At 41.6% G+C, this 14,527-nt stretch overlaps 1 protein-coding gene across 4 annotated transcripts in view; it reads right to left on the reverse strand.

Annotated features, from left to right (window-relative positions):
* TTC7A (tetratricopeptide repeat domain 7A) overlaps positions 1–14,527 on the reverse strand; it is a 201,173-nt gene that overhangs the window by 57,845 nt on the left and 128,801 nt on the right. For all 4 annotated transcript variants that reach the window (XM_072635672.1, XM_072635674.1, XM_072635671.1 and 1 more), the window contains exon 15: positions 14,118–14,278. In XM_072635672.1, the coding sequence (XP_072491773.1) occupies positions 14,118–14,278 (161 nt within the window). The remainder of the gene's footprint in view (positions 1–14,117; positions 14,279–14,527) is intronic.

Here is a 14,527-nt window from a genome sequence, read left to right on the forward strand (position 1 = left end):
AGGACCAAGAGTCAAACTCAATTTTTCTCCACTCCCAGCCTTCGATTTTCACCATTATAAACTTCATGATGTCTTCCTTGACAGGCAGAAGTCACATCCTACTGAATCCTAGGAAGGGACCTCCAACCCCCTCTAATTTTATAGATAAGGAAACTGAGAAAGCTGGAGGAAAAGTGACATCCAGAATCACATCGCTAGAAAGTATATGGGGTAGGATTTGAATGCTGCTGATCCTGACTCCCTAGTCCAGCACTCTAACCACTATGTCTATGGACGAGCAGGGTAAGCAGGGGTAAAAATCCAATATACGCTGCCACCCAACCAGGCTATAATATTAAGGGGAAAGCTTTGTGACAAATTTTTCTCTCTCTTTTTTTCTACACAGCAAATTCTAACTAATTCAGTTCAATAAACATTAAGAGCCAATTCTATGGATGACCCTATACTAGGTACCTAGGGACACAAAGATGAAAAATGACTTGGTCTTGAGGGGCTTATAATCCAAAGGCAGAGGGGACAGTGGAGAGGAGAGGGATGCTAGAACCATAATGCAAAGCAAAACGAGAGATCAAAGAGTTTCCATCATTAACCTTTAAAAAATTGCAAAGGAAGAAGAAAAAAAAACCCAATCAGAGAAGAAATACACCTGGAGGTCACAGGCAGAAAGGCTCATACCCTGGCATTCTCCACTGTTCTCCTGAATAAAGTCCATCCTGATGGGCATGAGGTCAGAGACAAAAAAGGTTTTATATTTTTGCTGTTGTTGCCGCAGTGATATTTACTGGGCTGTTTATTTAATTAAGCGAAGTAACGACAGCTGTGGCCACACACAGCATGTACCCGAGCTGGGAGCAGCTGGAAAAGCAGGGCACTGCTTCGATCAGATGGCAATGACATTTTTCAGCTCCTCCTGCCCCATAATGGACTTGGTGACATTTTCTATTAATCCTAGGGTTTCTGTAGTCTGGGGTGTTAATTCCAGAGCTTCTATCATCTGTAAAAAAAAAAAACCAAACCTGATGGTCTGAACACTGTACAGCCAAGCAGCTGAGGGAGATGAGGGAGTGATTTTTGCCCCTGGCATTCTTTCCAGTCATTCTCCCCAGCGTCTGGGGCCAGGAGGTCCTTGATGGGGCCATGTGTACAGTGATCTTCCTGGTACCTAGATGTCCCATTCCCCCACCACCGTTGGAGACTCCAGAAGGGCATTCAGAAGGCTTCTGCCAGGGGCCTCTAATGGTCTGTACCATGCTAGTGCCTTTCCCTCTGAGGTCATCTGTCTACATGTTGTCTGCCCCTCAGTTAGTGTGTGAGCTCTTGGAGGACAAGGTCCAGCCTTACCTCTGGCACACAATAAGCGCTTAATAAATGCTTACTGAATGACAAGCTACACTGAGGACCTCATGGGGCCTTAGTTTCTCCTGGACGTAACACACATTTTTCCTGTACTCTGCTCTTAGTTTTAAGTAACAACACTTATTTGCCTATTCAGCTCAATTCCCTTGAAACTGTAAGGCCTCTGAGGAATCTAATCCTTGAATAGCGTAGAGAGGATATGTGATTCCACTTAATCCACTGATCCACCAAACACAGGCACACTTCAGTGTATCATTCTTGCTCAATATCTCCTGCAAAACTGCCTTAGCAATTTCCTAGTATGCTGAGTTCTTCAATGTTATAGTTATTAGGGACAAAATGGTGTAGGAATAGGAGTTCTTAACCTTTTTCTGGGTCATGGATATGGCTCTGGCACTCTTGCGAAGCCTATGGGCCTCTTCTTAGACTGTTTTAATTAAACGTTGGTTAACTGGCATAAAATAAAATATAGGGGATTGGAAAGAAAACCAAGCACAGACTCCAGATGAAGATTCTCTGAAGTGGAAGCAAGAGTACTGGGCTTAAAGTTGGGAGACCTGGGTTTCAATTCTGTCTCTGCCCCTTGCCACTTGAACAATCACGGGCAAATCATTTTGAGTCTCACTTTCTTCATCTGTAAAATGGGGTCAACATCAACATCAAAAGTTGCCATGGTCAAACAGGACAATGCATGTAAAATTCCTGGAAACTTGTAAAGCATTATACCAACGTGAATGATTATCATACCCCTGGTAGTAAACTGGAATTACTCCTGTGCTGAAACCCTGTCTTGGGCGATGTTTTCCAGACCCTACCCTTCTGGGGGATCTGGGGAAAATCCGGACAAAGGGAGAACAGTAGTATGACATAGCAGCTGATCTCAGGCTGCCTGATTCTGATGCAGCTGCTATCTCACGGTGCAATGGGAAAGTGCAGCAGATATGGAGGGAGAGAAACCGGATTCAAATCCCATCCCTGAAGGGACCTTGGGAAAGCTCACCTTTCTGGGCCTCAATTTCTCATCTGCAAAATCAGGAGGGAGGGTTTTGTACATGATGTCCTCAGAAGGGCCTTACAGTTCTAGATCTAAGACCCCACATCCTAGGCTTTCATCAATATGGACACTCCTTCTAATGATACACAGTGCAAGCTAGCCTCCCTGGGCATCCTGTGAGATTCGTGTCCAAGTCTGCTTGTAAACAATCCCATGGGGTGGGAAGTACACTCAATGTGCTTTTGACATGTGGGTATGAAGAGAGCACATAATTATCCATCACTCTTACTGCATGGCTGGCCCACCTCTTTCTGGTCACTGGCCATTTATGGTGCATCATACTTTGTAATGCTACGTGCATCTTTCTATTATCCTCTGAGGGACCTACAACTGTGATTCTTCATGGATTATGGTATTCTATATTTCAGAGCCTTGGCATGTCAGCAAAAGAATACTAGTGTTAAAAAGAGAGGCCTTTGCTTCAATGGGTTCATTCATTAAAAACACTGCTCCAATTTTCCAAATGCAATACAAACCAATTTCTTCCTTCTATTTAACTTTGGGATGAGTTTGTTGTTCATACATAATACAGTAGGTACTGATGGCCAACTCTACGAGTTGTTCTGCTGACTGGACAAAGGGCATTCTTCATTCACTTGGCTTCTCTCTTTTGAATGATCATGGATCTTTAGAAGGCTTTTCAATGATTTGTGACTTGATACAGTCAGCACAGTATCATCTGCAAATGGGAACATCTAAAAGACCTCACCATTTATAAAGAATTTTCCCACTGGACTCTAAGGCTGGACAGTAACCCCCATGACAGCAGAAAACGGCTTTAGTGGGCATGTCTCCCCTTTACATCCTTGCTTGGATATTAATATCAGAGGGCTGTGAACAAAGTTCTTACATCTTGAAGGGAATTTTATGTGATATGAATACATATAGCCTTTGTTACTGAAGATATTGCATTAATAGAAGCAGAACGTCCAGAAAGGGCATAACACTCTTGCTTTGCTCAAGCCACACCTGAAATGCTGTATTCACTTCTGAGTGAACAACTTGTAGAAGGAACATGGACAAACTGGACCATGTCTTGAGAAAGACTACTAGAACTTTAGCAAAGTTGTAGGATATAAAATAAATCCATGTAATTCCTCAGCATTCTTGTATATTGCTAACAGCAAGAGATAGAAAGAGAAATTCTATTTAAAGTTACTAGAGACATTATAAAGTATTTGGGAGTCTACCTGTCAAAACAAACCAGGAATGATATGAACACAGTTACAAAACACTTTTCACACAAATAAAGTCAGATCTAAATAATTAGAAAAACATTAGTTGCTCGTGGGTAGGCTGAGCTAATACAATAAAAATGACAGTTCTACCTAAATCAATTTACTTATTCAGTGCCATATCAAACTACCAAAAATTATTTTCCATAGCTAGAAAAAAATAATATCAAAATTCATCTGAAAGAATAAAAAATCCAGACTATCAAGGGAATTAATGAAAAAAAAAATGTTAGGGAAGGCAGACTAGCCATGCCAAAGCTCAAGTTGTATTATAAAGCAGGAACCATCAAACCTTCTTGGTATTGGCTAATGAATAGAGGGGCAGATCAGTGGAATAGGTTAGGTACACAAGATACAATCTACTATTTGATAAACCCAAAGACCTCAGCTTCTGGGATAAGAACTCACTGTTTTGACAAAAACTGATGGGAAAAGTGGAAAATAGTAAAGAAGAAACTGGGCACAGACCAACATCTGATACCATATACCAAAATAATGTCCAAATGGGTACATGATTTAGGTATGAAGGCTAATACCATAAACAAATTAGGGAAACAAAGAATAGTTTATCTGTCAGATTTATGGAGAATGGAGGAATTTATGACCAAACACGAGACAGAGAACATTATAAAATGCAAAATGGATAATTTTGATTACATTAAATTGAAAAGTTTTTGCATAAACAAAGCCAATGCAACCAATATTAGGAGGGAAGCAGAAAACTGGGAAATAATTTTCACAATTAGCGTTTCTGATAAAGGTCTCATTTCTAAAATATATAAATATGTCAAATTTACAAAAATACAAGTTATTCCTCAGTTGATAAATGGTCAAATGATATGAACAGGCAGTTTTCAGAGGAAGAAATTAAAACTATTTATAGTCATACAAAAAAATGCCTTAAATCACTATTGATTAGAGAGATGCAAATCAAAACCACTCTGAGGTACCACATCACACCTATCAGATTGGCTAACATGACAAAACAGGAAGATGATAAATGCTGGAGAAAATGTGGGAAAGTTGGAACACTAACTTATTGTTGGTGGAGCTGTGAGCTGATCCAACCATTCTGAAGAGCAATTTGGAACTATGCCCAAAGGGTTATAAAAATGTGCATACTCTTTGACCCAACAATACTGTTTCTAGGGCTCCTAAGGGATTATAAAAAATGGGAAAAGGATCCATATGCACAAAAATACATATAGCAGCTATTTTTTGTGGTGGCCAAGAATTGGAAATTCAGGGCATGCCCATCAGTTGGGGAAAGGCTGAATTAGTTGTGGTATATGAATGTAATGGAATACTATTATGCTGTAAGAAATGATGAACAAATAGACTTCAGAAAAACCTGGAAAGATTTATGTGAACTGATGCTGAGTGAAGTGAGCAGAACCAGGACAACACTGTCACAGAAACAGCCACAGAATACAAGGACTGATTTTGACAGACTTAGCCCTTCTCTGCAATGCAAGGACCTAAAACAATTTCAAAGGACTCATTATGGAAAATGCCATCCACATTCAGAAAAAGAACTATGGAATTCGAATGCAGAGCAAAACAGACTATTTTCTTTTTTGTTTTATTTTGTTTTGTTTCTTCTTTCTCCTGATTTCTCCATTTCATTATAATTCTTCTATGCAACATAACTAACGTGAAAATGTGTTTATAAGAGTATATGTGTAAAGCCCATATCAGACTGCACACCATCTGGGGGATGGAGGGGGAGAAAATTTAAAACTTATGAAAATGAATACTGAAAACTAAAAATAAATAAATTGGAAAAAATAAAAAGAAAAAATAAATTTAAGAAGCCAAGTATTAATCAGGAAATGAAGGAGCAACCAGCTATTAAACTCCATTAGCATGGTGGCTACAAGCAATATCTGCTGAAGGATCTGAGATATTTAGGCAGGAGAAGACAAGATTTAATTGGGACATACTGAACTTTGCTCTCTACTTCAAGTCATATATCTAGTTAGTTGGTAAAGTCTGGTTATTGATGGAGTCTATACGACTCTCCTCTCTGTCACACAGCCACCTAGCCTTTTACAAGGCCCTCTTCCCCTCCAGCCCCGGAATACTCCATGTATCCAGCCTCTTTCCTTCATCCTCCCCACACAGCTGTCAAAGTGATTTCACTAAAGCACAACTATTGCTCCCCACCGGCTCTAAGATAAAATACAAAATCCTCTGTTTAGCATATAAAGCCCCCTACAATCTGGCTCCAGCTCACCTTTTCAGATTTGTTGTTTTATCCTCTTTTTGTAGAGTTTAGCTCTACTGTCCTACTTACTATCCTTCATTTACTCTGGCCATCCCCCACGCCTGGGAATGTTCTCCCTTCTCACCTCAGCCTCTTGGAACCCATGCTCGAGCACCACCTCCTTCTCTAGGTGCCTGGCTGCCAGGTGCACTGCACATATTTGGTTAGGAAAACTTTGTCCAAGACAGTCTGAGCATCTGGGGCTTACCTGTCACACTGCCAATCTTTCCTATTGTCTGTCTTCCATACTCCCTATAAGGTAGGAGGTCTGGATGGCAGCCTTCAAGATGGCACCTCAGAAGAGTTGGCCTTCCATCTATCTAACCAAAATCTTTGAGGTCAATGGTGGTGGAAGTCTAATGCCAATGGTATCATAATAACTCATATTTGTATAATGTTTTATGTTTTGCCAAGAATTTTAGATGTAGTTGATGTTCATGGCAAGTTCTGAGGTTAAGGTCATCTTCATTTTACAGATCGGAAAAATGGGATTCATAGATTAAATGACTCATCTATGACCACACAGCTAGTGAAAAAGAGATCTAGAACAGGAAGTGAGACCTCCTTCCTTCAAGTCCAGTGTCCTACTCCTACTGTTCACTACGTTAATATTGAAAATTTAAGGCCCCTTGGAAATTCCAGAAGATTAAGGTAGTTTTACCTGAGACAAAGAGCAAGAGGTACATGTAGGTCTCTGTGTGCACATACTAGAATTTATATTTATATGTGCATATACCCTTTCTCCTGACAGAACCGTAAGCTCCATGGGAGCAAGAATTATTTCATTTTTGTTTTTATATCCTCAATGCTTAGCAAGAGGCCCAGCACATAGTAGGTACTTCATAAATGCTTGATGATTCAATTGATATAAAGACTGTCTCCAAGTATCTAAAATACCATCCAATAAAAGAGGGTGGAGACTTGTTTCTCCTTTGTCCTGAGAGTACGGAACTAAGAACAATGGAAAGTTGAAGAAAGGCAGTTTTCATATTGATATATGGAAAAAAGAAATGTAACAGCTTTAGCTACTAACTTCCATTATGTCTCACTATACTCAAAAGTAACAATCATCGGCAGTACTTGCTTCTGGTTAAAAAAAAAGAAGAGTAATTTTCAGAGGAAGAAATTAAAGCTATCTATAATCATATGAAAAAATGCTCTAAATCACTATTGGTTAGAGAGATGCAAATCAAAACAACTCTGAGGTACCACATCACACCTATAAGATTGGCAAACATGACAGAACAAGAAAATGATAAATGCTGGAGAGGATGTGGGAAAGTTGGAACACTAATTCATTGTTGGTGGAGCTGCGAGCGCATCCAACCATTCTGGAGAGCAATTTGGAACTATGCCCAAAGGGCTACAAAAATGTGCATACCCTTTGACCCAGCAATATCGCTACTAGGACTATATCCCCAAGAGATCATACAAATGGGAAAGGGTCCCACATGTACAAAAATATTTATAGCAGCACTCTATGTAGTTGCCAAAAACTGGAAGTCAAGGGGATGTCCATCAATTGGGGAATGGCTGAATAAATTATGGTATATGAATGTAACGGAGTACTATTGTGCCATAAGAAATGATGAACAAGAAGACTTCAGAGAGGCCTGGAAGGACTTATATGACCTGATGCTGAGTGAAAGGAGCAGAACCAGGAGAACTTTATGCACAGCAACAACCACAGTGTGTGAGAGTTTTTTCTGGTAGACTTAGATTTTTGTAATAACACAAGAACTTCTTACCAAAAAAAAAAAAAAAAAATCCCAATGGAGGATCTCAAGGCAAAATGCCTGCCACCCTCAGAGAGAGAAATATGGAAGTCACTCACATATTGTAGCAGATCATGTTTGTGTATGTGTATGTGTTTGTGTATCATGTTCTGATTTGTGTATCATGTTCTGATTTGTTATATGATTTCTTTCATTTATCTTAGTCTGACTACATAGCATGACTATAGTGAAAATATACTCAATAGGAAAGTATATGTAGAATCTATACAGAATTGTATGCAGTCGTGGGGAGGGAGGGGGGTAGTGGGGAGTAGGTGGGGAGGGATAAAATCGCAATTGTATGGCAGTGATTGTTAAACGTTACAAAATAAAATAAAAAAAAAAAAAAAAGAAGAGTAGATCACTGCAACAGACTAGAAGAAAAAATAATAAAAAAAATTCAACTCAATAACCCAGTATTCAATAAACACAAGAATATAAATTGTTTGAGGAAGAACTCCCTATTTGATAAAAACTGCTGGGAAATCCAGAAAGCATCTAGTTTTTCTAGCAGAAATTAAGTTTAGCCCATTATCGTACTGCATAAGCCACTTACAGCTAAAAATGGGGCTGTGCCCTGAATATCAAAAGTTGCAACAACAACAAAAATGGAAGGGGGCCATATTAGGTACCATCCATAGCTACAGGGAGGCAATCACGAATGATAATATAGATAATTTCATTTACATGAAACTGAAAAGCTTTTGTACTAGGCAATATCAAATGTAACTAGGATAATTAGGTAAATGTTTGACTGGGAAAAAATTTTTCAGTGGCTCCCTATTGTCTTTGTGATAAAACACAAAACTCCTCAACCTGGCATTAAAGCTCTCTACAATCTGGCTCCCACATTATCTTCCCAGGTCTATTTCGCTTCATTCTCCACATCCTCTATCTTCCAGCCAAGCCAACTGAGGTTAGCTTGCCACGTCCCACCTTCATGCCTTTGCCTAAGTCTGTAGCAGCCTCCCTCACGTCTCTGTCTCAGATGCTACCTCTTACTCAAAGCCCTTTCTAGTCCTCCCAAGTTATCATACTTTTACTTGTCTCTGTATATACTCTATTATTCCCCAATAGAAGTGTCTGGAAGTTCCTTGGGAGTGTCATTTCTGCCTTCGCAGCCCTAAAGCTTAGTGGAATGACTTGCACAAAATAGGCAGGTGAGTGTGAATGTCTTTGGGGACAATGTAGAAAGGTTCTGCTTCAGGTATGGGTGGAACTATAAGATCTCTGAGGTCTTTTCCAATTCTGAGGGCCACCTATGATGGAACCACTTAGCTATCATCCAGTACAGACTTGGTGAAGCCTCCTTAGTAAGCAAACGCAGGGTTCAGGCACCTATGGAGGAATGATTTTGAACAAAGACAACACCTAGTTCATAAAGGCTGTTACAGCTTAAGACACATTAATGCAGACAAAAGCATTACTACAGTAGAAACAAATTAAGGGTACCTCAATATGCCCAAATTCAATAAGTATTTACATGCAAAGGAGTGACTGCACTCAGTAAGAAGGAAAGAAGAGGAAAAATGAAGTATACATTTGTGTGTGTAGGGAATCATCGGCACCCCCTGCCCCCTTTAAGGCTGGGAAGGTTTCTGGGAGATGGAGAGGTTCCTCGGGATGTCCAAATGACAAAGAGAAGAGAATTGGCAAGGAGGATTACATAGAGGATCCTCCCCATCCAAGCTCGTTAGAGAGAAGTTTTTTCTTTTCTTCGTTCCTTCATTTCAGTTGAAGTCTGAAGCCTTTTCCCACAGGGTGGGAAAACCTGGCAGCTCAATCATAGATCAAGACCCGACTGAGCCAGGCAGGACTGTAGTGACTTAGAAAGCAGAACACCAACTGGCCCCGTAGCAATAAAGAAGCAGGTTTAGCAAAGATGAATTTTATTATTAAAAGAGAGGACATTTGTTCCCCCATGTATTTTCATTTTAATTCCACCAGGTTACATCACAAGCAGATTCAATGCATTGTATTTGGGATTAATGTAGCCTGCTAGCTAATCCCTTGTACACACAGACATTTCATCCATGTCTTATCCATGGCTAAGCTACCTGTTTGCTAAATTATAGTCATGTTCCATCCTTTGCATAGGAAGGTATGACCCACTGTTAGGAGGGCATTCTCTCCAGTAATAGTGATGGGTCACCTGCCCCCCTTTCCTTGCTCCCTTCTTGTGACCAGCATACATCTGAGTCGAGATGGGTCAGTCTGGTTAGATTTAGGTTCAGAATGAAGGACAATTAGTCTGTGGTTAAGGTTATAAGCTCAATGGATCCTAGGTTCCAGGTTCAATTAGTCAAAAGCATTTATTATGATCTTATGATGTGGGATAGAAAGAAACAAAAACAGACAACATGAAAACAACTACATACAAACAATATGCGTGTTGCTTACACAGTGGGAGTTTTTGTCGTTGCTGTTTGTTTTTAAAGAGGACCAGTGACATCATGCAGTGATATCCTGACTCATATGTGAGTTGCACTGAAGTGAGGCAGAGCTGCATTAAGTCATCAGCCTCTGTCTCCCAGAGTTATCAAAGTCCAGTGGCAAGAGAAAAGGCAAAATGACTGTCTATGTCCTGGGATACAGTGGATGACCCTGGGAGATCACTTCTGAGGGAAAGCAATAGTATTCAGGGGAAAAGGCTTCTTGCAGAAGGTGGGATTTTAGCTGAGACTTGAAGGAAGCCAGAGAAGCCAGAAGACAGAGGAACTGCGCTTCAAGACTGGGCAGCAGCCGGTGATGGAGGGTCTTGTTTAAGCAACAGCAGGGAGGGTGAGAAGGCCAGCATCACTCGGCTGTACAGCACATGGAGGGGATGGGAAAGGCAGGAAAGGGCCAGGTTATGGAAGAATTTCAAAGCCAAACAGGATTTTATGTCAGGGTCTGGAGGTAATGAGAGGCAGGGGAATTTACTGAAAAGGGGGCAGACTTGACATGGAAGATCACTTCTGGAAGCTTAGTGGAGGGTTGACCGGAATCAGGGCAGACCAATCTGAAGGTTCCTGCTATAGTCTGGGCACAAGGTAACAAAAATCTGCACCAACATGATGGCACTGTCAGAAGAGACAAGGGAGCACATATAATAATGAAGAAAGAGTTCAGATGTGGTGACAGGATGGACATGGTGAGGGGAAAAAGGGAGGTTAGAGAGAGTGATAAGTCCAGGATGACACCTAGGATATGAGCCTGGGTGACTGAGAAGATGGTCACACCCTCAGCAGTAATAGAGAAGTTAGGAAGAGGAGAGGGTTTTAGGAAAAAACAATGAGTTTAGTTTTGGATGTGTTGAGCTTAAGATGTCTTTGGCACATCTGTGAGGCACAATAGGTAGCTGGAGTGAGTTTGGATGTCAAGAGAGAGGTCAGTGCTAGAAAACAGATCTAACAATCATCTGCCCAAAGACTGTATCCATGGGATACCAAGATCACCAAACAAAACAGCATAGACGCAGAGGAGCAGAGCAGAATAAGCCCAGGACTGAGCCTGGGGAGCACCAACAGTTTCATGGCACAACCTGGATGAAGATTCAGCAAAGGAGACTGAGGAGGGGTGGTTCAGAGAAGCAGGAGGGGAACCAGAAGAGAGCTAAAACCTAGAGAAAGTATGAGGGAGAAAAGGGTGACTGATAGTGTTGCAGACTGCAGTATGGTCAAGAAGAATGAGGATTGAGACAAGGTCATTAGTTTTGGCAGTTGGATGATGATTAGTACCTTCGCAGAGTAGTTTTGGTCAGATGATGAACTTAAAAACCAGATTGCGGAGAGTGAGAGGCGGAGGTGGAGTGAGAAGGCAGTTTGTGATTGGGGTCAGCAGAGCAGATTGTGCCCAGGGTTTGGGGTTCTGCCTTGCATCTCAAGCTGGAGGGATATCAATTATGCTTAAATTTAGGGAGCAGTCTGTGATTTAGGTGAAAGTGTATGCCATGGACTGACATAAAACAAAGTGACACTCCTGGGGCCACTCATGATTATTGCCTCTGGGCTAATCCATACTATATGATATAATTAATTTAAAGCCTAGGAAACACTGCCATAACCAAAGCATAGTTATAAAAAGAAAATTCCCAGACAATTCTAAAGAAGAAGAAATCAGTTTGAAAAACCCCAAATTATCAGTGATCTGTCTTCACTGCCCATGTTATTTTCATATTTCTGTTCATTATCAATATGCCTGTCTCCTCTACCCGCCTTTCCCCCCAGCTTCTTGTGAAATTAGAAAAGTACAATGTGTTACGAATAGAAAAAGGCATATGAAATAGCATCGGAGGCAGCCCCTTGTCCCTTTAGCCTACTAAGAGGCAGCCACTGAAGTGTGAAGAAGGCCAAAGTGACCCCCCCACAATCTGCATCAGATAGGTGAGGGAGCATTCCCAAACATCTCCAATGTCCCTGGATCCCTTCTTACGGTTGTGCCTTTTAGGAACATATCTAATCTATTTCCACCTTTCAGGATGAGAATCCCTATTTCTCTAGCACTTGACAAAGGGCTCTCCTCCCAGTCATCTTATGAGGTAGGCAGTGCAAGGATGGTTACTCCACCAGAATGTCAGCTGCTCATAAGAGGAGAGATGGTTTCACTATATTTGTGTTCCCAGGGTCCAGCGTGGTACCCAGCACACAGTAGGTTGCTTAAAAAATGTCCGTTGGCTGACCAGATGATTATTTCTCCCATTTCATAGATGACAGTCACAAAGTAACAAGTCCAGGGCACTTTCCATTATATCACAGCACTTCTCCAGGACGATCAATTCTATGAACTATGTGTTGTGAGTTACAGGAGCTTTAGTTTTACTTTTTTTTAAGGGTATTTCAAATTTATCCATTTTAGGCCTCAACTTATAGTATATCAGGGTCTGAGGAATATACCCCAAATTACACATCTCCTCTCACAGGTGCAAGAGTCATAAAATGATATCTAACACCCACTCCACCATACAACCCTCCTCCTCTTCCTCCCAAATTCCCTCTCTCCCCCACCAGGCTCCCAAATCAATTAACCCCAATAACCCCACTGGCATACAGAGTTTGTTCTCCACTACTTTTTGTGGTTGGAATAAAGAGTATTAAAGAAGATTAACACTAGAAAAAGAGTTGGGGAGAAAGGAAGGCTCACTGTTATAACCAAAACAGAATTAATCAGTAGGAAGGGAAGGAAATAAGCATTTATATAGCACCTGCCATGTGCCAGGCTCTGCGATGAATGCTTTACAAATGTGATATCATCTGATCCTCGTAAGAAGCCTATGAGGGGTAGGTGCTCCTATTACCTCCATTTTCCAGTTAAGAAAACTAAGACTGAAAGAGTAATTTGCTCAGGGTCACACAGCTAGTAGGTATCTAAGGCTAGATCTGAACTCGAGTCTTTCTGACTTCAGGCCCAGTGCTCTGTCCACTACACCATCAGCTGCCCCCCACAAGGAATAGTAGGAAAGATAGTTTCCTCCCACTCTCCAGGAACAGTTTGGGATTAGGACAGGAATTGTATCAAGATGGCCCAGGACAGGGGCAGGCTCACAGTGATGGCAGAGGAACAGGCTACACCATGCTCATGGGACCCTGTTTCCAGGATGGCTTTTGGTCACAACTGCTTCAATGGTGCTGTTATCTGTGCTGGCTACTTCATTACATGAGGGTTCCATGACATGAACTGAATTGGCTGCTGTAAACTTTGGAGAAGGACTGGGGTAATGCAAACAGTGCCAGCATCAGAGGGCTTGGGAGTGAGGCTCCTGGCTCTACCACTGACTCCAGATGACTCTGGGCAAAACACATTGTCTGTAACATTAGGTAAAAGTATGGATCCTGTGAACTTAACAAAACTCCTGATACCTGTTGATACATGTGCTTTCAAGGCTTCCTAAGCTTTTTGGTACCTCTTTAGTCCTCTAACTTGTTTATCATGTGAACTTTTACAGCTAAGTCACACACCCATTTGGAGCTTATCTTGGTGTATGGTGGAGATGCTGGTCGGAACCTAATTTCTGCCAGATTGTTTCAAAGTTTTCCCAGTAGTCTTTGGTCAAACAGTGAGCCCTTACCTCACCTTGGCTTCTAGGCTTGTGTACTTCTGCATGAAGTGTACCTGCTCTGTTTTCCCTGATTGACTTTTCTATTCTTCTGCCAGTAAGCAGACCCTTTGGGTGTGGATCTCTTTACACACCATATTGCTATGAAAGTACACTCAAAATCAGGTACTTCTGTGCACTGGCCCTGTCTCCCTAGCTAGACTCCAAGTCCCTAGAAGCTAGTAGATTCTGTTTTCTTTGTTCTCTATATCCTCCTCCTCTCTCAGAGCACCCGGCAAAGGGCTCTGCATACAGCTGAATGGGAGTTGGTGTTGGAAATCTGTGTGTGTTGGTATAGTCTCTGACTGGGAAGAAAAATACACAGAGCCTGGGCAGTTTTGCCAGGGCTTCCACTCACCTGAAGTTTTCTGGGTGCTCAGTGACTGCCATGTTGATGATGTCCAGGGCATGCTGGTAGTGCTTCTGAGCTGAGAAGAGGAGCGCCAGTAGGTGTAGGGAGTGGACATCATCTCTGCGTATTTTCAGAGCCTCTTGTAGATGCTCTATGGCATCAGAGATCTGCAGGGGAAAAACAAGAAGCCATTCACTCTGGGACCTTCTCTCCTGTGCCTTTCCCTTCTGCACTCAGACCTCAGCGGTTGTCCCTCAAAGGGCACAACTCCTTAGGACACAGGAATTAGCACTCTGGACCACAAAGGGAATGCAGGTGAGGTCATGAGGGACAATGAATGACAGTTCCAAGCTTTACTTCTTTAAGTTCCTTGAAGGAAAGAGATCACATTTATGTCCTCACCTCTCTCCCTCCCC

Source organism: Notamacropus eugenii, chromosome 1 (assembly GCF_028372415.1).
Source record: "Notamacropus eugenii isolate mMacEug1 chromosome 1, mMacEug1.pri_v2, whole genome shotgun sequence".
NCBI classification, from domain to species: Eukaryota; Metazoa; Chordata; class Mammalia; order Diprotodontia; family Macropodidae; genus Notamacropus; species Notamacropus eugenii.